We start from the raw sequence: 26,356 nt of genomic DNA, 5'->3' as shown, positions 1-26,356 counted from the left end.
GAGATCTAGAAGTCCTGATGACCTGATCAAAACTGACAACAGGCACTGACAGGCAGTGATAAACATTCACTGACAGTATAGAACTTGTGTTGACTAAACTCTATCTTGGAGAGGTAGCCAAAATTCCGCATTTTTAAGAACTGATAGGTAATCCCTAAACAGTATGATCAATAAAAATCCGCATGGCTTCCAAACCTAGGGATGCTGATCACATGGCCCAGGACTGAAAAATCTGTGTACCCCTAACTTATACTTTGACAGCTCTCAAAACCCATTCTCCACCTCGTTAGCTGCATACAAATGTCTACGCCCACTCTTCTATTCAGTCTGAGTTCTCCATCCCCCCCAAACTTTCATTCTGGATTCCAGTATTCCAGAAATTAGCATCAACCAATTTCATTCAGGCCAGACTCTCAGGAGTCACTCATTTATCCCCAAGATAAGAGGTCACTAAGTCTAATATGACTTATAATGTGTCATAAAATGTAACATGTCTCCTCCAATATCTCTCAATGTCTCAAAATGTCTATCCATCCCAATCCTAGCAGTGTTTCAAGCTACTGACAAAGCTTCCCAGCTATTCACCCTCTCTCCAATCTCATCTCATTTACAACTTGCTCTATACCCCATACCCACTGTAACTTTCAAAATATAAATCTTAAAACCATAAATGTCTCCCAATGAAGAGTTAACAAAGTTGGTCTGTTGCCTAAAATAGAAGAGCCTTTTTATCTGGACTCTCTGTCTGTCTTTCTAGACCCTCTCCTACACCTCCACTTCCCCGTCCATGCACCAGTGTTGGCCAGATCAAACTAGATGCAGCATTGCATCATCCCCACTCTGTTTCTTCTGCCAGATCACCCTTCTTTCACCCAGCTGACCCGCAGACAGCAGCCCATCCTTCACCATGGACTTGGCCTGGTACCTAACCTTCCCAGTGCACTAGTGTAAATCATACATTCCCCACACAAATGGAATGACCTGACGTCTACAAAGTGCTTCAAAGTCACAGAGGGAGGAGAGAGGAGTGTGTACAGGTATAGATGAAGCACAATTGACCACGACTGATAACTGGAGTGCTAGGATATGGGGGTTCTTTAAAATATTCTCTCTACTTTTGTATGTATTTGAAATTTTCTATTTTAAGATTTTTATTTTTAAAGTGACTTTTACTTACATAGTTGTTGTCTTCAGGAGACTTTAAAGTCCTTGAAAATTGGAGCTGGGTCTTAGTTATTTTTGCAATCTCAGCATCAAACACCATCACAAAAATGCCTGGCACTTACCATGTTTCCCTGAAAATAAGACCTAGCCGGACAATCAGCTCTAATGCAGCTTTTGGAGCAAAAATTAATATAAGACCTGGTCTTATTTTACTGTAAGACCAGGTCTTATGTAATATAATATAATATAATATAATATAACATAATTATAACATAATATAATACAATACAATACTGGGTCTTATATAAGACCGGGTATAATATAATATAATATAATATAATACAATATAGTATAATATAATACTGGGTCTTATATAACATAATGTAATACCAGGTCTTATATTAATTTTTGCTCCAAAAGACGCCTTGGAGCTGATGTCCGGCTAGGTCTTATTTTGGGGGAAACACGTAGCAATTACCTAAGAAATACCTATCTATGCATACATGAAGGAAGGAAGGAAGGAATGGAATCCGTACAGCTGATCTCTCCCCTTCCAGCGAGTGCCATAACATTTATTCGGTAACTGTGCAATGACATACTGCCTGCTGACCCCGCATTCTCACATATAATGGGGAGCTTTTACAGTCTCAGCCCATGTCCCCACCAACCTTACAACAGTAATTCAGACTAGTGAGTGAGCCAGTGAAACACAAAATGTATCATCAGAAACAATGACAAATGAAGGACAAGGTGTGGGGGTGCAGAATATATGTCCAGGCAGAAGGGACACAGCATGTAATCCCTCTGAGCCAGGAGACAGCCTAACCTGTTTCAAGAGGAAAAGCTACCCAAGGAGGTTAAAGCGTCAGGGCAGAGGTGTGGCAGCCAGGACTGGGCGTGGGAGAGACAGAGGGAACCAAGTTTGACGTTTCTTCACGTACAGGACTTACTGATTTCTAATTGTTTCCACTTACTGCTGAGAATGCTTAACATGTGGAGGGTCACAGATCTTGTTAGCATCCACTGGAAGTTTCTTACACCATAAAGATGAAAGGTAAAGTTCCTCGGTGCAATGGGCTTAAGGTCACTAACGTCTCACTTTATTCTCACAAGCTGACAGGAAAAGCAATTAAGTGTTTTGAAACAAAGACAGACATATCAAAAGGCACTGACTACACCAGGAACTTATCTGGTTGAATCCTCCACATTCAACTACCACCAGGGAGGCCAGTAGGAAACCACACCTGCATTGCAACTGGTTTGGGTGTTGTAAGAAAGCACCTACTAGAGCAATGTTGTGCCCACAGACACATGCACGGTCCCCCATATGGAAATGAGCAGCATGAGCTAAAGGGAAACTTGCTGGTTCCTATTTACTGAAGGGCCTTTCCTTCATGACACCAACTGGGTGGTTCCTTTCCAAAGTCAGGGAAAAACCAGTTCACCCACAGCCCTGGAAAGACTCCAAGTGCTTCAAAAACAACTCTTCATTACACACTTAACCCTCCTCAAGCACATTTCAAGACTTAGCTTCTGACATCTGCTCTTCTGACCAACTCCTCCATCCACAGGACACACACAATAGCAACCAGGGCACTGATGGCTTCCTTTAGGGGCTCGGAGGCCCACTTGTGAATGTGGGGTGAACAGGGTCAATCTGTTGGCTCCATTCTGACCTGTAACGTCAGATTTATAGAAAAATCGGATCTAGAAAACGTCAGCCCCACAAAATTACTCTTCTTGTTCCAGGCACATATGTGAGTATTATCTGTTATGTGTATCTACGTATCTATCCATCTATGGATGTAACCATGTAAAATATTACATATGACATGATGGCCGTACTTTTATTTAAATTCTTTGGGAAGAAAAGTTCTTTCCTAACTACATCATTTCCCTTCAAGACGATCTCAATTTTCATCGTAAAAGAATTTCACGTTTGCCAAGAATAGAATGTGAAATTGCTCTGAAAAAGGACCTTAAGCACATGGATTTGTTCTTCTTTGTAGATTAAAAACATCTTGGAAGTTGAGTGAAGATTATTTGCTTTGTACCCAATTCTATACAGGGTTACAATGTAAACTTGACAGTCATTTTATGCCTAGGAAACAACAACAATCTAAGAATTCACAGCATTCTACCACGCCAATTATCACAATAATGAAAATATTCATTTTCCCAATTTCCTCAGTAGCTGAGAATTTACATCACTGCTGTTTTTCCTCCCGACATCTAATGTTTCGCCATCTAGTATATCTGAAAGAGCCATTCACTTCATCAAAGAATTAAGAGTTTTATCTACTCATCAGCCCAATCTTGTTTCTTTTAACAGTTTTACAGGTCAGGGTTTGCTTGGACTAGTCCTTTCCTTTCTATTCATGCTCTTGGATTTACAATGAAACAATCTCACTAAAGGAAATGAACTAGTTAAAACATGCCTACCACCTACCCACACTTTTTTATGCTTCTCAATTGCTCTATTAAAAAAAGGCAATTTCACTTTTTTCTCTGTGATGTGGATAGGACAAATTTTTATTTTAATTGCCACATTGTGGGAGGGAAAGCATACAAAGAAAATTAAATGTACTATCAAGCCTGTTAAAGGGCCATCTAGTTTTTTTCTTTTTAATGCTGATTCTGTCAGGATGGGCTACATTTTTCCATTCGCAAAGCACAGTAATTCAACAGCTGTTTTATACCGAGAAATCAAATATTAGGCTGCCTCCTCTCACCCCTGTGCAGCCTCTAAACACGCAGTCAGAGATCCGGTTAGAACCAAAGTCAGATCCTGTCCCTCTGCTGAATGTGAAAAGCCTCTTCAGGCTCCCCTCTCACTCAGAGTAAAGGCCACAGTCCTCCACGTATTTCAAGGTACATCATGTCTGGGCTCCCTCCCCCACTTCTCTGCTGCCTCATCTCCTGCCTCTCCCCAACTCACAGGCCACCCCACGCCCTACACTGGCTATCGTGTTACTCCTCCAATACTCCAAACCCACCAGCCGAGCCAAGCCTTTGGACTTGCTCTTCTCCCAGTTATCGGCCCTCATCACCTGCAGACGTGACTCAGACACCCTCTCCTCAACAGATGCCCTATCTAAAATTGCACCCTCCCTCTCCTATACACACCATCTCCAACCCCACTGCCGGCCTTTTTCCTTACTACTTCTCATCATTTAAACTAGTTTGTATGTGTCTTTTTTCAGTCTCTCTCCCCCAACTAAAATATAAGGCCCATCAGGACAGAGACTTTTCTAAGTTTCGTTCACTTTTCAAGGCTTAGGACAGTGCCTAGAAGACTCTCAGTGCATAATATAAATTTACTGAATGAATGAATGAATGAATGAATGAATGAATGAAATAAAATTATTGGCAAGCACTGTGCCAGGTACTATGCTCAGGCCCTTGGGGAGATGAACCTAAACCATTTATATATTGCTTTCAGTTTTATTTTTCTCTAAGTAACAGATTTACTCCTCAGTCCTCAGACTTAAAAGTAACTGGCAAGTTTTAACTTCTAAAACACCCACGACCTCATCATCATTTAAAAAGCCAGTATTAACTCTGTGGAGCCTTTTGTATGTGTATCATCCTGTTCTCTGTATGGTTTCAAAAGAAACAAATGAATGTATAGTTCAAGGTGTTAATTACATAAGCTTATTAAAAACAACCTCCTAAGAGGTGCCAGTTCTAACACTTAGCACTTTTATGTTTATATAGTTTATTAGCTTTATAAATGTGAGAAAGTCAAATGTAGTAAGCATAATATTGCAAAACAGCCACTACCAAAGGAAAATTATTTCACTACGTAGACAAGCCTTTATAAAGAACTGGCTCTAGTCTGCAAGTTTGAAGGTGGAAGAACATTGGCAGTGGAAACAGGTTTTTACATGATCTTGTTTCTGAATTCATGGTAGGGTGATGTTGTGCTTCCTTATATAATTCACAGTGATGTAATTTGCCATTTCAACATTTTCACATAATCAGAAAAGCAGTATATGCAGTATTCTATTTTGTACAAATGAGTGCGGACGATTTCAAGACATTCTGTATCTCCGGGTCATAAATGACCTAGTTTGAAAACTGCAGATAATTTTTTTGGTATGACATGTAGAGAGAAAGTTCTGTGAACAACAACTAATGGGGAAAATTGGTTCTGTTAATGAATACCCCAGAATAAGACCTTTTGACCTCCAACGGCAAACCCGGCCGTAGATGGCAGGAAATAACGATTCTCCAAAGGCCATTACAGTTAACAGTGATTCAACTGCAGGAACCTCACTACCCTCCTGGATCCCAGCAGACAGATGTGCTGGAAAGTCGGGTGAGTAGAAGGCTCCCTGCCCCCACTACTGCCTTTCCTTACTTTGCCAACACCATCAACCCAAAGGGCATCCTGGCTCCGGGCCGAGGCTGAGATCAGGCCTTGTCCCCACCTCCCTACAGACAGGCTAAGCCGCAGAAGCTTGACATGACTTGCAGGCAAAAAAATGCAGAAAAACCAACCTGATTTTCCATAGCAATAATTCAGAAAATGTCTAAAAAGGTATAGGAGTCAATTAATTTCAACCTCATCTCATTTTTTCCTAAACATTAGCCCAGCGACATTATGCTCCTCTCCCACGCCCATCTTCGGCAACACCACCTCTAAAAGGTATAAAAAAAATGGAGGAAGAATGACCATGAGCCATTCCTGAAAAATACGGTTCCATGAGGTAGGTATTCTGACAGCAACATTCAAGGAGACAGCCAAGGTAAAGGTACTAAGCATGAGGCACTTGGCAATATACTTCTGGCCAACTATCTTTAAATCTCCTACGGCAGTGAATCACCTACCTGATTCTCAGAATTGCACTGATTCTGCCCACATTCCACAACTTGTTAATAAAAGATGTCCAGATAAACTTAAAAGACCACAGACTACTTTGTCTAGAAGGGGACATCTGATCTATTTGAGAGATCACTTGATGGATCCTTACACCCCCTTCCTCACCTCCACCTTCCACTTACAAAAGAAAAAAATGCCATTTCTTATTAACAAATTATCTGCTCTATTTGTGTGGAGGTTTTTCTTGGTTTTATTTTGTTATGTATTGTTGTTGGTTTCTTTCCCTTTGTTGTCAAGGAAAAAGAAGAATCCGTATGGCGCAATGGTTAAGATCCTAGGTTCTGACCTCAAAAAAACAAGTTATTATATTTCTTTATGCCTCGGAGAGAGAGGTGTCTATCCACAGGACAGTGCTGCCGAATAAATGAGAAAATCCGTGTAGAGCACGCAGAACAGCATCTGTCACCCAGAACGCAATAAATGATTGCTCTTATCAGTAGCAACCGCCATTGCTGCTTACAATGTTACGGAATATCATGACCAAACCTAGATTATCTAGCTTCAAAAAAATTTACGGCCTCACAATGAACTCACCTTTGTGATTCAGGTAGAAACAGTTTCAAGGTGTGAGGCTGATATGACTACAGATAAAAAACAGTATGTAGAAGCCAACAGACCCATGATAAACCCAGCTTCCAAAACGGCCTTTTCCTCTTTCGTAGCGGGGGGGACACATCTAAGGGCAGGTCCTTCCCACACTCTGTATTCCCTCAACGTTTATGTAGTTACTCTACCTACCTGTGTCTATTCCTACTTGTCTCACATGGGCACATTCAGGTATTTTCAACACATATTAGCTGTGCTAGGCCAATGTACGTCTTCTTACAACACAATGCATCTGTAACTTTCTGCAGTGCGTACCACAAGACAGTAGAGGTAGGTTTTTACCAAAAGCTCAACGACTGAATGAATCTTTAACTTTCAGACTAAGAGATAGCATGCAGCAGTGTGTGTGTGTGTGTGTGTGGTGTGTGTGTGTGTTGGGGAAGTTGGAAGGATGAGAGGTGGGGAGAAATTAACATTTATTGAGCATATCTATATCTTTATTATATGTTAGATATTCTTGTGTTATTTCCCTTAAAGCATACAAGACTTAATGCAGGTTTTACTAACAAACAGTATCAACGAAGGCACAGACCCTTGGGGAAGTGACCATCGTCATGTCTACGGTCATGTGGCTAATAAAAGCAGACCCTGCCATGAAATCCATGCCTGTCTACTCCAAAAACCTGACTTTATCACCCAGAAATACCAGTTGGGTATATAACAAACCTTAGGTAACCTTCTTATTTCAATTATAAAACCATGTGCTGAGGCCTTCCAAAGAAAGTTACCCCCCAATTGTGAGATCACAGTACACCTGAGCTACATAGATGCACAGTTGAATAATCCACTGAACCACATATGAGGAAACATATGTCTGGGTGCTTGGCCAGGCCAAACAAACTGGCACATCCTCTGATCAGTCCATCACTTCCTCCTAAAGCCAAACTCACAACTGACCCAGCAGCCCTCAAATGACCAGCTCATGGCTCTGTGGGAAAAGGTGGGGCTCAGAAATGCTGCCACAGCTGCTCTGGGGGTCTCTGAGGAGTGCTCCCTCACAAGCTCTTTACCTCAGACCTGCGCGTAAAAGCATGGGAAGCAATGGGAAGATGGAGCCAGGTGCAATGGAGCCGAAACCCAGTCCACCCCCTACCACTCCCCACCCCAGAATGCGGCAGGAGAATTGGCCCTGAAACCATGAACTGGAAAGGGAGGGCCCAGATACACATTTGGTTTGATCTTAGTGCAGCTCCCAGAGGGCAGAGGGGGCTGTGTGTCATCACATCCTGGTTAACCCTGGCCCACGCTCCACAGAACTGCTTCCCGAGGAAATCCTGCTGGCTACAGAGAAATGGGTGGCTAGGCGGAGGATGTAAACAGGAGCCAAGTGTTTTGTTCCGTGTCTCTGCACACCTGAGCAGGGACTCCGCTGCACAAGTTTTTGGCAGCAGCACAACCAAAAAGCAAGGCTGAATGAGGGCTCAGACGGCAAGGATTTAAGAGTCAAGAATGTGCGTGATTTGGCTCAACTGAAGGTTGCAATAAGGTCTGAGATGTACTCTCCCTGAACCATTAGCTTAAGAAAGAATACTGACAATAAATCATGAAAAGACAGAGGGTCTGAGGGTGCGTTCCCTCGACAAGGTCAAAATGCTTTCCAGCCCAGAACTAGTCTACTCAGGGCATGCCCACCTGGCTAAAGATGAAATTCCAGTCAGGACCATGTGTCCTGGAGTCTCCCCTGGACTTCTCAGGGTGCCTGCCATGTGCAGACACTCAATAAATGTTTACTGACTGGTGCGTTTTGCTCCCTAAACTGAGAAAATCCCCCCACCATTGGCTATACACTCGCACATGGTCATACATGCACACCCAGAGCACTGCTCTAAAACATAGGAAAGAAAAATAAAGAGAATAAATACGAAGGATGATCCCTCCCCACAGCCATCCCTTTGCTCAGATTAACCCCACCAGTCATATTTCATGTTGTGCTTGTCCTTAAATATTTTCCTAGGTCCAGGAGAGTCCCATGGTCACTGAGGGCCCAGGCCCTTCTCAAGGAACTTCTCCATCCTGCTTTTCTTGGAACTCAAAATGTCACACATGACTTTGAGAAACATTTTCTCCTATGGAATCAATCAATCCAGGCTCCTGGGAGCCTGGTGGAACCCTTGTTCATTATTCGCCACTACAGAAAACCGTCTCCCCTTTCTCCACCCAGCTCGTCTTCCTGTCCACCATCTCACCATGCAGTCACACAAAAGGAAGGACATTGCCGGGTCTGGCTCTACCAGATTGCATGACAAACCAACACCTGGCCCTCACAGACCCTGCCACATCACCAGGATGGCATGGCTCATCGCTCTTCATAGGGAAGAGGAATATTAATAATATAATAGAGATTTATGTATGCAGTGGAGTGCAGTGGAAACCAATACGGGCTGTGAAGCCAGAATTCCTGGGTTTATGTCTCACGTGGAGTACTATGTGACCTAGGACAAACATTCAGCCTCACCCAGCCTAAGCTGTGATGACAGGCCCTAATCTCATCTCATGGGGCTGCATGTTGATGAAAAGAAAGAATCCATGGATAGCATTCAGCACAGTGCCTGTCACACAGCAAGCACTCAATAAATCTTAGCTGGTATTAGTAAGCACCAAAATGAGAGAATTGTCTACACAAAGCCCAAGGATGCCTCTATTCCGTGAAGTACTGTATTTTGCTGTGTATAATGCGCAGCCGTGTGTTTGGCCCAAACTTTCAGGGAAAACAATCTTTTGTTTTAATTTTTTAACTCAAATTTTTATTTGCTTATATTTAGGTAATTGTTTTTTGCATTATAAAGGAATTTTAGCACTTATTTTTTAACATATGGTACAAGAAATTTCATGTAATAAATAATTACAAAACACAAGAACAGATACAAGGTACAAGAAATTTTATGTACCAGTAACAAATTTACGGTATTTACGCATCACAGAAGAAGGCCAAGAACTCTTCATCTTTCAAGTTTGTCATAAGTTCAACAAAACTGAGGCTCGTATTCCAGGGTATTATTTTGCATAAGGATGTTGTTATTGATTTCTAGAGTTACACTTTTAACTCATAAGCATAAATAAAAGAATTGAAAACATTTATATAGGTACAGAATTAGTACAATACTACCCATGTATATGTAATGCACATTCTTATTTTTCCCCTCACAAATTTGGGCCAAAAAAGTGCACACCATACACAGCAAAATACAGCATTTTATTTTTAGGAACAGTTTTACAGAGGTATTTGAGATTTTGAGGCATTAAATTAAGTCCAACACAATTATCCCCCCAGTGAGCTTTTTAAACACAAAGCTTTATTTAAATGTTATTTGGAATCATATTTTTAAGTTCCAGAAACTGCATGTGTTAAAAGCTCTTCCCTCTGTCACCAACAAGCATGTGGACTGTGGGATGGCTGCCTTCACCCATATTCGGTGGAGTGTGGGTCTGATATTAGGGCCTGGTTTTCTCACACAGCTGGGAATGGCCCTGTCTGCCTACGTGAGTCAGTGAAGACCAGGCCTCCAGCTGAATGACTGCATCTGACAAAGGTGACTATACAGCTTTTGGTCACAACCCTTCCTGAGAGGAGCAATGAGGTTAACGTGAAAATACATCTTATTTGAGAAAACAGTACGTATGTGGACATGCCACAAAGAAAAGGGGAGAGGGAACACTGGTCTTTCCTAATGGATCAAATGCACTGGGAAAGTTCAAGAAAACCCAGCAGACTGATTTGCTCTGTTAAATTAGAAACTTAGCTGCAGAGTGGACGCCCTTGAAGGTCACTCATCTTTTTTACTTCCCCTATCACATACCCATCATCCTTTTCACCAAGGAGCCTCACTGTGGCTCACTGAGATGCAAGCACGATGCCATTTTCTTCCCTCCCTCCCTCTCATACCATCCCTCTGTGAAGCCGTTGCCAAGTCCCATCGTTTCTCTTGTACAATCTCTCAAATCCATTCCCTCCATTACGTTAGCTCCCTTCCTGTCATCTTACCAAGGAAAACTACTTCATTGTAGCTGAGCTGGCTCTCAGTCCACCACCTCTGCTCTGCAGTACAGGCCACTCCACCTCTTGCTGCCATATCTAATAGTGAGTGACTGGGCCTCTAGTACCTCCCAGGGGAAAAAAGCAAGCCTTCTGGGCCACTCAAAAGGTGCAGCTTTGAGGGGGTGGAGGACATGGGTAGCATGATTAAACTGCCCAACTCTGTGCCTTTCTGATCCTATTAAATTTCCTCATTGGATGTTCTTACAGGTAGTCCATCCATGGCAATTAAAAATTTTCACTATAAATCAGTTTCATGGCATTGGGTTTATCCTGATTCCCCATACTCACAACTCAAAACAGTCCACATAGATGATCAGGCAAAACACCAAAATGTCACCCTCAGTTCTTCTCTGCCCTGCTAATGGCCAGCCCAAACTCGGAGGCTCTACCTCCAAAACCTATTCCACACCTGTCCACTTCTCTCCAACTCCAAGACTACCTACCACCTCTCCCAACCCACTATTACCTCATTATAATTCACAATCCCTAACACTGCCAGTAACCTTTTTAAAATACGCTAACTGACTTCCCATCATGCTTAATTAAAATAAAACCCTGACTATGGCCAATGTCATCTGGCCTGGCATTCTCGCTGACCCACTCTAAGATCTCTATGTTCACTAAGTAATAATCATTTTAGCCTTGTTACTGTTCCTAGAATTCACCGAGTTCCTTTGAGGGAATGTTCTCTCTGCTTCGAAAATGCTCTGTCGCATGATATTCATTTGTTTGGCTCATTTTCAGCTCCTTCCTTGACCAGCCTCTTTATGTCTGGCCCCTCAGAAAGATGGACCAAATGACTAACTCAGTCTTCCAGAGTTGATAGTTTTGTACAGAAGAGACAGCAGAAATATAAATTATATATGTATTTCCATCCTACCTTGTTGCACAGTGAATTTGAGGTGGCAATGAAAAGTAGTACGTGGTGAATAGCTTTTAAAGAGGCACAAGTGAAAAAAAGGGCATCCTTTATGTATCTTCCATGGCCTAGTTGAAAAGAACTCAATTCCATCATGGACATCTCCCCAAAGGATTCAGTTCTGTGTGCCACAGGATGTACTCTCTCTCAGAGAATTCACAATGAAAAATGGGAGCCACAGGCAAAGATAAGGCAGTATAAGAAATCCTAAACACCCAGAATTAGGATTAAGAGCTACCCATTTATTCCCAAAGCCATCAGAACCATTATACAGGCGATGATAAGGGAGGATGAGTACTTGGAAAAGAGTATCCTAAGTGGAAGGCTATTTCCTTTCATTTTTAGAAATGACAAAGTTCAGGTCAAACCTAAATGCTGGTCAGGTTTATGCACAGGGTCCAAACATTTCAAGTCAGACACTTAGAAACCTGCCATCACCTCACCGCGTCCAGACAAAACTTCCAAGTGAATGAAGTTCTCATTCCATCTGATGCTTCAGTTCCTTCCGAGAATCCAACCCCTTATTGTGCTTATGCCTTACAACTAACTTCCTTGGCACAGGCTCTTCCTTTCCGAAATTCCCCGCCCTCAAAAATTATCTCTATCTTCCTAGACCTGTTTCTCCTTTCACTGGAGCTCCATGTAACTGAATCACATTAGCAAGGGACATCGCCTAAGTGAGGATACAGCATTCGAATTCCTAACAAGAAAGGCAGTCATGGGGTGGAGGGTCAGGGCAAGGAGAACTACAGTGTTACCTCTCACCTCCTGTCCTCTATCAGGAGAACCAACAGCGGCTTTGCAGGGAGGGCTGTGCGCCCCAATAGGTCTCAGTAAAACATAAAAAGATAGTAAGAGTTCGATCCAACAGCAACAACAAAAAATGGCGGCCAGGCTTCCTACATTGTAAACACCAAATGAACGATACACATAGTAGGTACTAAAGCATATGCAGAGGAGAGAAATACTGATTTTGCAATGTCAAGAGACCTACTTTAAAAAAAAAAAAAGTTCAAAATTGTAAATTGCATGATAGCCAGGAACTTGCCTTGGTCAAATGAGACATAGTAAAATACCAGAGAAAATGATTTTGCTAATCATAGAATGTTCTTTATTTTGTAATATTGATATCCCTGACTTGTGTTTCATTTTTACTATTTTGCAACGGTTCCTGCTGTCAGAACTCTTGGAAACAGTGCTTACTCCGTACTTGTGTGCCCCTAGCTCCTGTGTCAACAAGCCTTTCTATCTTAGGCAGAGCCACTAGCCAGAACTTACTCTCACCTTGACCTTGGATCAACAGAAATTTTCCTGTTGGTCTTTGAGTCATTTCCTGCCCCAATGATAGCCAATTTTTGGTTTCATGTTCTTCTTGAATATTGAATCATAAACTCTAAATGCACTCAGGACAGCCAACTTCTGTATTTTTAACTCCCACTCTACACTAATCAGGTGTCTATACCCGTTTTTACCCACTGCTGAGCTTGATACCAACTTACTGATTCCTCTGTTATTCTTTTAAGGGATTGCACTCTGGTCCACGCGCTCCATTAACTTTCTGTGGCCACTTGGCACTTTGTATGTCTCCAAAGGAATAGATGGCAGCTGTGGGCCATCTCTCAAATCTTGAGGACCCTTTTCCTTTGGGACTATGAGTCACCTTCCTTTTCAATCTCAACTTTAAAACTTTCCTTTTCCTTTGAAAAATCAGAAGTTTCTGAACAGGATGTCTGTAGGGCTGTGTAATAGTTCTCCAAAAGGAAGTGAGGACGATTCTGGCTTGAATCACTGACTAGGGTAACCCTCAGCAATCCAGGAAGAAGGGATTTCTCCCCAAATCTTGCATTACAGCTCAGATGCCTGTGGCATTCTCTACAGCCTCAAAGGCCAGGGGAGTACAGTGGTACCAGCAGGGGTCTCAAGCAGAGGTTAACATTTTCATCCAGAAGCCTCTACCACTCCTTCCCTCACATAGTCCTTATGGAATAACGTGATTCAGCTGCCTCTTACTGGATTTGAAGGATGAGGCTGAGAATTCAAAGGGTGAAGCAAACCAGCCCCGGGCTTATGGATATTACCACCAACATTGCCAGGGGGGCCATGTAGCCCCATCCCCCAAAACCCTTTGCCAGAGCCCCTGACCCCTGACCCTACTCAGCTTATCTGCTTCACCCTAGATGTCAGTTCAAGAAATCCAGCACCAATGGGACTTCGATCTGTGTTGAGCTGAGACTTTTCTCTCCATAGCCTCTCCCACCAACTCTGTCCTAGGTAGTGGTTGAGATTGGGGAGGAAGGGGTGTTATATTTTTTCACCCACCAAAAATATAACAGTAATAATGGTGAGCAGGAGAAGAGGGAAAAGCCACAGGCATTGGGCTGAGGCCTTATTTGGGTGAGAAGATGGGACACAGTGCAGTTTCTTCCTTTTCCCAAGTTTACTTCATTCCTCTTCCCGTATATCTAACCTAATAAGAAATGCTGGGGCTTCACCAAGGAAACTGAGTGTACTTCCCTCTATCTTTGCCTCTTGTTACTCTCTAAAGGGCATTTTAAAGAAGAACAGAGGAATCTGTCTTCCTCATCCTTGGTGGAACCCCCCCATACACAACAAACGTTTGCTGATATAGGTTTCTGCGCTGCCATGGTCAGGTTCTTACTGAGGCTCACTACTTACCCATCTCTCAATGTTCATTTTGCTGCCAGTCAACGTGTTGGCCCGTACAATGTGCTAAACCTGGAAAAAGTTCTGCTCTCTTTATACCAGGGGTGTCCAAACTTTTTTCAACGTTTTTTACCAAGGGCCATATGCAGTAAAATACACAAACAGCCGGGCCACTCTCTTGAGGTGAAGTACATATAAATAACCACCTGGTTTATTTAAGGTGGTGCCTCACCTGGTTTATTTAAGTAAACGAAATATATTTTTGGAATTTGCTGCGGGCCAATTAAAAATGGATTGTGGGCCGCAGTTTGGACACCCCTGCTTTATACTTTCCTCCTTTTCCCAACAGTTGCTCCCCTGCAGTAAAAAGATAATAAAGCGCCCACCTGTATCAGTTTCCTAAGGTTGCCGTATCAAAATACTACAACCAACTGGATGGCTTAACACAGAAATTTATTGTTTCACAGCCTGTAGAAACTAGAAGTCTGAAATCAAGGTGTCACCTTGATTTCAGAGGGGCTCTGCTCCCTCTGAAACCTGGATTTCAGAGGGGCTCTGCTCCCTCTGAAACCTGTAGGAAAATTCCTTCCTTGCCTCTTTCTAGCTTGCAATAGTTTACCAGCAATCTGTGGTGTCCCTTGCCTTATAGATGCATTAGTTGAAACCTCCATCTTCATACAGTTCTATGTGCCTTTACATTGTTTTCCATCTGTGTATGTCTTCGTATTGGATTAGGGCCCAATCTTAACAATCTCATCTTAACTTGATTAAATCTACAAAGATCCTATTTCCAAATAAGGTCTCATTCTGAGATCCTGAGAGTTAAGACTTTAATATACTTTCTTTTGGGGGACACAAATCACCCACAACACCATCTCACAGGGTTACTGGGACAATGAAATGAGGTGATGCATGAAAAGAGCTTAGTACAGTGTTTGGCACATGGTAAACGATCAATAAATATCAACTGTTCACATGAATATTCTTATTATTATTACTACTGAGTCATACAGGCTTTCTGCCTTTGTAAAAAGGCTTTTCTTTAAAAAGTCTTTATCGCAGTCAGGCTTCAAAGAAGAATATTCCAACTATCACGCAAAAATATAACCTCCAAACTCCTTGGGAAAAGAAACAATTACAGTGGTTGACTGGGTAGTAAATTGTACAACGTTCTTTCTTCTATCCACTGAGCTCTGAAGCATCACAGAAAGATGGAATGTGGAGTTGTGTAGGGATCAGTCAAGGAAGACCTCCAAAGAATCTGCTGACAAATGAATTTCTAAGTTCCTTTGGTTTGCAGGGGGAAAAAATGATTCTACCCTGCATTCTCTCCCTACATTACCACACACACAAAAAGAGCTTAAATATATATTTTTAAATAGAAGTCCATAGAGGACAATAGATACACATAGCATTAGAAAACCAGGAGCCAAAGAACCAATTAATTGCTAATGGTCTAAAGAGGAGTGACTTAAATGTAAAGAAAAAATAAAGGTGCTCACCTTTAGTTTTAAAAGATATTTCAGAGTTTGGCTATCTCCCTAGTTAGATAACAGTGACCATTAGTCACAACCAAGGCTTTTTTGTGCACTAATAAAGTTTATTTTGCTTTGGACCTTCCTGAGACAACAGAAGGTAGTGTGTCACTACCCTACCCGCACCCCTCACTCATTTTGCTAAGTCATTTTTCTACCAAAACAACATTCCAAGTTTCATATCTTGGCTGTCAACTACATTCCATAGTTTAGTACTTACTTATCTTGACCTAAATAGCAAATTCAGGATGCATTCCCATCTTGCTTTGGCTTGTTCACTTGGTCTTTGGCTGATCTTCTAGAACCATCTGTAACCTACTGCCCTGGAGCCACTCTTGCCCTGGATTTTCTTCTTTATATGTAAGGACTTGAAACAGAACACTCTCAAACTTACTTGCAAGTCAGTCCATAGGTATACAAACAATGTGTTGATATGTCTTTAAAAATATCTTGATTAAAAGAAACAAAAAAAGTCGAGCCTAATATTATAAAACCAAACTGCTTTGCAACTTGGAAAACTGTTTTGACTGACAATAGGAAAGTTTGCCTTTCCCAGTGTTGTGGAAGTGGGCCTTCCTGTTTTCCACAATAAAAGAACAAAGTGGAAGACATGAGAACTAACATTGTGCTCTTCTAGAATTTGTGGCAAGCTGGTAATAACACACCAGACATTTGTTCTTCTTTCTGCCTCCTTGGAAGAGGTGAGCCTGCAAAGTCATGAGTATCTGCCACATTGACCCTCACTACAGCACCCAAGACCCCAGGACCAGGAGCCTGGGTAGAAAATGGGAAAACCCAGACTGCTGGTCACTTTCTGGCATTATTCTCCAAACTCTGCTCCAAGAATAGCAGAGCTCACATCCATCTGGATCTGGTCTACATTGGAGAGCACTTGCAAACATCGGCAAAGATCCAACCTCAGGGTTTCACCTGTTTCACAGATAAAATACCATAAATGAACTTAGAAGCCTAAAACTTGCAAAAGTCAAAAATCACCCAGCAACTGTTGAATTATGGGTATTGAAATATGGTCAATGAAATGTGAGTGTGTTTGAAAAGGAAATCAGGAACCCTAGATCACTCACATAGCTAAAGAGTAGTGGCTACCAGCAAGGCTGGGTTTCGCGTAGCTTTAAGAGCTATAAACCAGTCAATCAATGCATGTAAAGACACACTATAAAGTGCAAGGAACTACACCAACGTAAACATTACCATCTTATCTCTAGAGCAGCCCTTCTGAGAGTAAGGGATGTGATTTGTTCAAAATCTCTTGATGTTTAAGGAGTATATTAGTTCTATTTGTCTCCTCTTCCAGTTTCTATGGAAGCTCTTCCACCATAGAAGAGCATCGTGCCTTCTGAAGACATAAGCTTGGAATGGGCAACCCCTTAGTGACAAGCTGAAGAGTTCTTCCATACAGAATGTTAATGTGGAGGTTACCAGCTGACATTTTGTTCTGTTGAAACAATACACAGATCTTTGTTAACGCTAAAGTTGCATCACGTAGACTTGACTATATCTCTCATGTACCATTTATGACTCATTTCACACCTATTTACTTTCATGCTCATCATGTAACCTCAATTTTGTAATATTCTAATCAAGGCAAATCACTACCATGCGGCAGTGTTATGAGGCTCTTTCATTAAGTTACCACCTGGACACCACATGTTCCATACATCTGACCGGCACGCCATAGAAGACAGCGGACTGTCCTCACGCTCTGCATTCATGGAAAGCTTTCAAAAAAACTAATTCATGATAAAATATACACTAAAAATAAAATCTTTCTCTCTTTCCAGCAGAAAGTATTCATGGTCTTTACAGACTTCTTCAAAGGTTTCAAATTCCTTCAGGTTTTCTATAGATGCATAATGAAGTTATCCCCAAATTGGCCAAATAAGTGGCAAATTTATTTATTACAAGCTTACAATTCTTCCTCAAACCACAGCGAATCCCATTTTCTACCACATTCATAGTAAAATGTGCTTGCAGGTTGCTTTGGGCTCTGGTGGAGTCACTACCATGTCAAAACTTTTATAAATTCTTGACTGGAAACTGAAGACTCCTAATTAAGATGCAAAGATCCAGAATGAATAATTGGTAACCCTGACAGAAACAGCGGTTAATTCAGTAAGAGTCCGGGAAAATATTTTACAAAAAAGATCAACATTCACATGAGTCTAGCACTCAAAAAATAAAACCATTAGTTAAGTGGATGCTTTCAATATTTTACATGTTTCTGATACGTCAACTAATTTACAAAGATCTCATGTTATGGTGCTGTTTAGTCACAAGAGAACTGAAAATAGCAGTCTGGACACCATGAAAACAGAAAATATGTTTTCATTGCAAATATCTTCTTGCCTCCAAAAAAAACCCTGCCTATTCACAAGTTTTACACATTCTCTCTAATATAAAGAACATTTTTAACACCCAATTCCTAATATGTATCCTGAAGGTTAACACTTTGAAGCAATTTATGCATTTATTTTTGAGTTGTGTATGTTAAGGGCACTTAACATAAATCAATAGTCAATACTGGTCCTAAATTGAACATGTAGAACCAGATCATCCCTCCACTTAAACATGAAAGTGAAGGGAAAATAATTCACATTCTAATTAAAGGGGATTCAATTATTAATGGTTAATAATAACAAATATTTATGATCTGCTTACCACATGCCATGCACAGGTCTGGTGATTCAGTTCATCTCCCCAGACCCAATTTTACAGATGAGGAAACTAAGGCACAGAATGGTTAGAGAACTCGCCCATGTCACATGTCCACAAAATGTTGAAGCCAGGATTTGAATTCAAACAGTCTGAACTACTTTGCTCTTAACTACTCTACAAAATGGGCTCTGGGTTTGCTAAGAGATAATTAATTGATATTTTTCTAATTATTCTAATTGTTACTGTAGACAGAAAAAAAAGACGGGGAGAGGGTGCCTATAGAAGGTAACTTCACAGGGTGATCTGATCATAAATTCTTAACTGGGTAGGTCATGGTAGCTAGTCACACCACAAGACTATAACTTTTTAGTAAAAGATTTATCTCTGCCTTAAGTCCATTGTTTCTGTGCATCTCGGTTAAATACCTTAGAAATAAGCTGCACCTTCATCAAGAAGCACAGTATCTTAACTACCCTGTAATCCAATCCCCTGCCTTGTTTTCTCTCACCTTCATGTAATCTTCCTTATTTCCCTCCTTAATTTCAAATGCATAAGAGAAGCTGCAAAATTCTTCTTCTCCAGAGCATTTAAGATCTTGCTCCCCTGCGTATGTAGTCAGTTGGGCTCAAATAAATTCTTAGAAAAATTTTCTACAGGTTTGGACGTCTTTTACGTCGACAGAATCAGAAACTTTTTCAGATTGGCTTTTCTCACTTAGTAACATGCATTTATGCTTCCTCCATGTCTTTTGATGGCTTGATAGTTCGTTTCTTTTAAGCACTGAACAATATTGCATTGTCTGGATGTACCACAGTTCATTTATCATTCACCTACTGCAGGACATCTTGGTTGCTTTCAAGTTTGGGCAATTATAAATAAAGCTGCTATAAACATCTGTGTGCAGGTTTTTTTCATGGAACTAAGTTTTCAACTCCTTTGGGTAAATACCAAGGAGCTGGATCAGATAAGAATGTTTCGTTTTGTAATAAATCGCCAAACTATCTTCTAAATAGCTGTACTGTTTTCCACTCCCTCCAGAAACGAACAAGAGTTCCTGATGCTCCATATCCTCTTCAGCATTTGGTGTTGTCAGTAGCTTCTGGCCTTCTATTTTGAGATTTAAACCTCTGGTGTAATTTGATTTGACAGTGTGGTTTGGCTTTAAACTTTTTGAAAGTTTTTCTTTTCTTTGCTTCCCTCTTCTCCCTCCAAACCTCAATGACTTTGTTTACTATACATTTACTATGCACACCAGTTTCAATGGTTGTTTATTTCAGGCATCTGTGACTTGGGAGAGGTTACTGCATCTGGATGGGACACACTCCAGTCTCTGAGGCAGTCCAACCTCTAGGAAGCACCTTTTTCCTGGGGTTGCCTGACCAACTTCTCCTTTCCTTGATTGGCCTCTCCTTACGCGCCTATAAAATCTTTGGGTGGTATTAAAAGCAGGTAGACAGTCTTTGTGACAACGAGTCCACTGTCTTCCCTTAATGCTGGCCTGGCATTTGGGAATAAACCTGCTTTTCTTTCCACCAACCTCACCTCTCAAGTTTTGGCTTTTGTGCTTCGAGCAGCCAGACCTTTTGAAAGGTAACAGGGTTATCTCATTACAAGATTATCTATTTGTTGTTTTCATTTAAAAAAAAATATTTGTTTTAACTCTGGGCATTTCCACACAAATTTGTTAATGGTTTATTTTAAGGGAGGTCTTTCAAATTCTCCAAAACTGGGTGTAAGCATGTAGCAAAAATACTTATTCTTAAACTAAACATTCATTTCTTTTACAACTGAATATTGAAACACTATATTTTTAAAAGCACCCAAAAAAGCATATAAACATTTTTTTTTATCTCTAGTGAAAAAAAAGGTTTTTGTTTGATAGCAAGTCTAGGCAAAAGTAGTAGTTACGTAAACTAAAATTAACTAGGATGAATTTTAAAAGTGGGGCTCAAGATACATACTGAGATTTTTTCAAAAAAATTCTGCTCCTTAATGGCACTTTTAAAATGACAATTACATACATTTACTTTTCTTTCATTTTTACTTCCACTATCACCTCTCCCCTTCATGCCAGGGGAGAGAATAAAGCCACAGCCAGGCACAGAGTGATGGGTAGACACACTGGACCTTCCTCACTCACTATTCACTGTAAAACCAAACAAACAATGGATGAAGCACCAAAATCAGCTATCAATCAAATATGCATCACAGTCAGCAAGGAGAGCAGCAATGTATCTCTAGGGAACATGGAAACTTAATCTTTTTTTTTTTTAATTTTATTGGGGAATATTGGGGAACAGGGTGTTTCTCCAGGGCCCATCAGCTCCAAGTCATTGTACTTCAATCTAGTTGTGGAGGGCACAGCTCAACTCTAAGTCCAGTTGCCATTTTCAGTCTTTAGTTGCAGGGGGCACAGCCTACCATCCCATGCGGGAATTGAACCGGCAACCTTGTTGAGAGTTCACGCTCTAACCAACTGAACCATCTGGCCGCCCCTCTGGCAGCTGGTGGTCTTCTATCTAGTTGTGGAGGGTGCAGCTCACTGGCCCATGTGGGAATCTAACTGGCAACCCTGTTGTTCAGAGCTCTAGCTCTAACCAACTGAGCCATCAGGCCGCCCCCATGGAACCTTCATCTTAATGATACCGTGCTAAGGTCTGGCTACCTGCCTCTTGACAAAGTTAAACATCAAGACAGATGGTTGATGGAAAGGAAAGCAGGTTTATTCAGAATGCCGACATTCTGGGAGGATGGCAATTCCTGTCCAATGGCCATCTCCCCATTCCTAGAAAGGTTTTATACTAGGTACACAAGAAGAACGAAGGAAAAGGGGCAGTCTGTCAGGCAGGTCGGAGAGCTGACATCCTTCCTGGGGTCTGTTCTGTTTTAAGATAATGTTATCTCTGAACTCCAACTCAGACTGGCCACCACAGCCTGAGGCTTTATGTATATTCTGGCGTCTGGGTGCCTGAGGATTAAAAAATTATCCTTAAGCAATTTGCCCTTTGGTTAGGATTTTGTTAATTAAATGGATTAAGGAGGTATGTGTGGCCTTGAGAAAGGGAACAAAACAGTTTTTAAGTCAATTAGTGAGGGGAGAAACAAAGAGAAAATAGCTGAATATCAGGGTCGATCTAACTGCAAACTAAGTTTTGAGCTATGTGGTGAGTAACACTGCAAACTAGCTAAGTCTAACTACGTTATTGACCTGCCCCATTTCACCTTTGCATTTCACCTTTACATTAAGAGCATGCGTTATAAATACAAACATATTCACATTTTCACCAATCATCTTAGAAAGGTGAAAGACAACAGGAGATCCCTTCAGAAAAGAAAGACTACTGATTGATTACAGAAAGGAAAGCCTATCTCATTCCAAGCTTTTGTCTTCTGAGTCTCAGAGATACCGCAATGCCTGGGTACCCAGTTTGCGTGCTGGTCTCTTCACATGACTTGACGTGCAAGAAAAAATACAAAATAGGTTATCTCCATGAAGCATCTTGCCTCATAAAGAATTAATGTTACCCAGTGAGACATATTATGTAACAAAAGAAGGGACACAAAACAGCTGGCTAGGAGCAAAGCTAATGAGGAACAGACCCACCATTTTCAGGTCTCGTTACCAAAAGTAAATTAATAAATAAGCATACCATCTGAAAAACGACAAATTCAAGTGGTCACAATCTCATGTTTTACCTCAAAATTAGTCTGAAGGTGTGGTTAATTCTCATACTCTTATCCTACACTCATGGATATTAAATGGTATAGTTAATATTTAGAGCCCTAGCCTCTCTCCACTTAAATTTACTCTTTTGATATCAATTTTATTTCTACTGTATGAAAAGAGCACGTGGGAACCATGGGTAAGCACATGTAACACAGTGGGATTAGGATGGGTAAATCTGAAGCAGAAACCACTCTTAAAAGGATTCATTAAATAAACTAGTAGTTATACACTTTCCTCTGCTGTCTGCTGCAAAATTGAGATACAGATTTGCTTATGAATGAATCTGCACAACTGAATATTTCTCTCTACTTCACTGTGCTTCAGAATTATCTTTTAAAGGATGGAATTAAAGATCTTTTACCTACAGCACTGCATATACATTGTTATGAATAACAATTCCCCTCTTTAAGGACCCACATAATTCCTGCCAGTATAGGAAGATACGTAAATAGATATATGTACACATATGGGTCTAGATAAATATTTTTTCTTCAGAATGAAAAAAAAGCACAAGACTACAACACTCTAAAAATCCCTTGCATTAACCCAACCTACTCAAGCTTAAAAGAATTATCAAAAGAGAGTTACCATGGAACACTGCTTGATTACTTACAGATACTGAGTAAAATACTGACCCTAATGGGAGCCAGATGACAGGTAACTGATATGTTTCATCAACATTTAGGTCAGGCCCTCATCCTCTTGCCTGGATCACTGAAGCAGTCTCCTTGCAAATTCATCGCTAACTCATCTACCACAAACGTTACTCTTCTAAAACACAGAAGTGATCGTGTCTCACATGCCAGTTGAAAATTCTGCAATGACTTCTCACTAGAGCCTACAGAATGATTCCAGCTACCTCAGCCCTCATGGCCTGATCCCACTTTGTGCCCTGTGCTCTCCCATCTTTATTTATTCCCTTTGGCTCGGCCCAAAAGGCCCTTGCTCCCTTCTTTCCTTCTTAACCCTCACTGGAGAATGCCTCTCAGGCACAGCCTACTAACTGCCCAAATCAAATGGCATTTCTGGGAACGGGACTCCCTGTGTACCACCGCCACCACCCCACCCGCCTGTGTTCCTGGCTTCCTGTCCACACTGCTCCTGCCGCCTTGGGGACTTCTGCCCACTGCACTGTGGGGCGGGGAATTTATGGGAGGGATGGTGGGACTGCTGTTTTTCCTACAAAACCATATCTTTCTGGAAGCCAGTGGCATGTGTCACTAGTACTTAACTCAATCGCTTAAGCAAAAATTGATGGACAGCCAATGTCTCGATATGTGAAAGAATGAAGTATAACATTGCAACTAGCGCCTCTTTTTCACCGCCATGGTGGTGTGTGCAGTTGACTCTTCCTCGCCATGTGTTCTCACAAGACTTTCAGGATCAAGTGGTTCCTGGCCAAGAAACAAAGGTAGAATCCGGCCCATTCCCCAATGGATTCGGATGAAAACCGGTAATAAAGTCAGGTACAACTTCAAGAGGAGACACTGGAGAAGAACAAAGCTGGATCTATAAGGAATCACACATGAGACGGCACACATATTTATGCTGTAGCCGGGTTGCTTGGATCTTACCATAGCACTGAAAAGATCGCTAATCTTAACAGTTGGGTGTGTTTTACTGGGAAATTATTAGAAAAATGAGTTTTCTCTTAATATGTTTCTGCACTAGTAGGTTGATTCGGTGATAAGTATATCAGGCCTTCTAAAAAAACCAAAGTTGCAACTAGAAATTAATTTCCAGGAAATAACACATGATCCAATTTCCAGCTCCCATTTCCTATCTGGGTGATTAGAACTGGCATGGTTACCTCTCCACGGATCACAATGGGCGAATCAAATACGGAACGGGCCCAGCACTGCACCAGGTCTCAGTACTGTGAGCACCGCCTCCTCCCCTCCCCATGTGGCTCAATTCTACCATCCGAAGTTGGAGCAAATGATGAAAAACAGTATGTCAGCAATAAGTCAGAAGAGGGAAGGGTTACAAGGTAGAGAATGGCAAATGAAGGCAGGAAAGGGGAAGAAGGGAAGCATGAAAGGTCACTTTGGTGCAGTGATCTCCTCAGACAGCCAAAGATTTAGCCACCCCAGCCAGAATTATAAAAGACTTAACCAGTGTGGTCCCTACGCTACTCCCTTGAGCGCTTCCATTCCTCCTCCCAAAATGAGGGCGTTGAGGGCTTACTTCCAAGGTCTCCAGTTCCTCTGCTACATCACCCGGCAACTTCTCCACTTAAAAAAGGCAGAAGGCTTTGGGTTGGCTAACAGGAACATAAAATTAAGGTGAAGTCAGAATATTTGAAACTGGGCTGACTCTAATATCAAGACCTAAAATTAATTAAGTCCTTAGCAGAAGGGCTTAAGGCAAGACAACACCCAAAGAATATGTAAATTGCGGCTTTCAAATGAGTTTGCATTTTAAAAGCTCTCTGCGGATCTCATTAGCATCTCCCTTCCCCCACATTTTGCCTAAAACTGCAAAGCCAAGGAGGTTCTTTTTAAAAAAAGGACCAGAGGGGCCGCCCAGTGGTTCAGGTGGTTGGAGGGCCATGCTCCTAGGAGTTGCGCCCTCTACAGCTAAGATTGTGAACAATGGCTCTCCCTGGAGCTGGGCTGCCGTCGGCCACCGTCAGGAGCAGCGGGTGGCCAGCATGAGTGGCTGGCAGCCATAGTGAGCGGCCGGCAGCTGCTGACCAGCTACCGACTGCCTCCACCCGGGGAGCGCAAGGCTCATACTACCAGCATGGGCCAGGAAGCTATGTCCTACACAACTAGACTGAGAAAGAACGGCTTGAACCGGAGCGGGGGTGGGGGGGGAGGCAGAAGTATGGGGGGGGAAGGACTACAACAAATAGCAAACCAAGATAAACCTAGTATTTGGGAACTGAAGCCTACTAGGTAATACTTTTCCGCAGATGGCAAAGGATTCAGAGGCTCTTTATACAATGGATATTCTCTAAGCATTGCTAGGAAATGGGTGTAAACTGTAGGAACAGATCAGGGAACAGAGGAAATATAAGGTTGGGGGAGGAACCTCTTGCAGGATCTTACAAACAATAGGCACTTACTAACTCTCTTCCCCTCCCTTCCCAGTAAAGGCCTGGCTCAGCTTTAAGAGGACCTCAAATTCTGGGGGGAAAACTTAGGAACCATCGCAATTTACAAAATGGATAACTAGTGCTTGAAAGATTGATCTGCCTTAGCAATTCCTACTCTTAAAAACATCTATCTACCCTGTCCCACCAAAAACAAAAGGAATATTGTGTCTGCAACGTGGAGTACAGATATAAGCAAAATGCCACAGGATTCTAACTCATCTGGCACCTCTCAGCAGAAAGCTAAGCATGCCATGGTGAAAGGTGTCAGGCGTTGAAAACTCAGGCAGGCCACATGTGGCAGAGTTAGAGAACAAAACAGCACACTTCAGAAGAATGCCATGGTTTAATCACTTAGGGTTTACAAACATTTCGCAATTTGCCATTAGCGCCAGGATTTTAGTTTGTATGATGAAACTGCCCAAATGGTAGCTTCAGCATGAGCACAATTTATTAATGTCTATAATGCACCCCATTATGGCGGGTGCATGAGTCTTTACTGAATTGTATTTTGATGTGGCTCCTGCATTTAAGCAGCATTTTTTTTTTTTCTTTTTTTCTTCAATAAAACCATGTTTCCAGCACCACGGCTCTGGAGACAGAAAAATGAGCAAAATACTGACCCTGCTGTCCAGGCATTCACAATCAATACAGTGTTTTGGTAAGTTCATGTCCTCTTAACTCTCTATTTACATATTCACTTATTAGCATTTATTTGCTCAAGGACTGCTCAAACATTTCCATGCCATAAACCACATCATTATTTCTCTCTAAATAAGCATTTTGTTAACAATTATCTAACAGCAACTAGTTGGTGTGGACCGGTGCAGGACTGGATTAATTTAAATGCAAAATGTGTTCTAATAAACTCAAACTAACATCGGTATTTACTGAGACCTCTGCCTCTGGGGCAACACCCTTCCCAAGGTGAGAACCAACAAAATCTCTGGGGACAGATGCCCAGTGCCTCTCACAGTTCACTCCAAAAAGGGGAACTGTGCTCATTCACCCCAAACAGTTTTAACCTAATAGGCCTAGACGTTTGGT

The 26,356-nt window shown here is 41.6% G+C and overlaps 2 protein-coding genes across 7 annotated transcripts in view; one reads left to right on the top strand and one right to left on the bottom strand.

The window, feature by feature from the left end:
• SASH1 (SAM and SH3 domain containing 1) overlaps positions 1-26,356 on the bottom strand; it is a 233,322-nt gene that overhangs the window by 141,063 nt on the left and 65,903 nt on the right. The window lies entirely within an intron of this gene.
• LOC109455401 (large ribosomal subunit protein eL39) lies at positions 23,357-23,780 on the top strand. Its single transcript, XM_019746929.2, is given in 2 exon segments — positions 23,357-23,630; positions 23,632-23,780. Coding segments are annotated over 2 exon segments (156 nt in total). The 5' UTR covers positions 23,357-23,570; the 3' UTR covers positions 23,728-23,780.

Source organism: Rhinolophus sinicus, linkage group LG05 (genome assembly GCF_036562045.2).
Source record: "Rhinolophus sinicus isolate RSC01 linkage group LG05, ASM3656204v1, whole genome shotgun sequence".
In the NCBI taxonomy this organism is placed as follows: domain Eukaryota; kingdom Metazoa; phylum Chordata; class Mammalia; order Chiroptera; family Rhinolophidae; genus Rhinolophus; species Rhinolophus sinicus.
The sequence above is the reverse complement of the archived record's forward strand: the minus strand, read 5'-3'. Positions and strand labels throughout refer to the sequence as shown.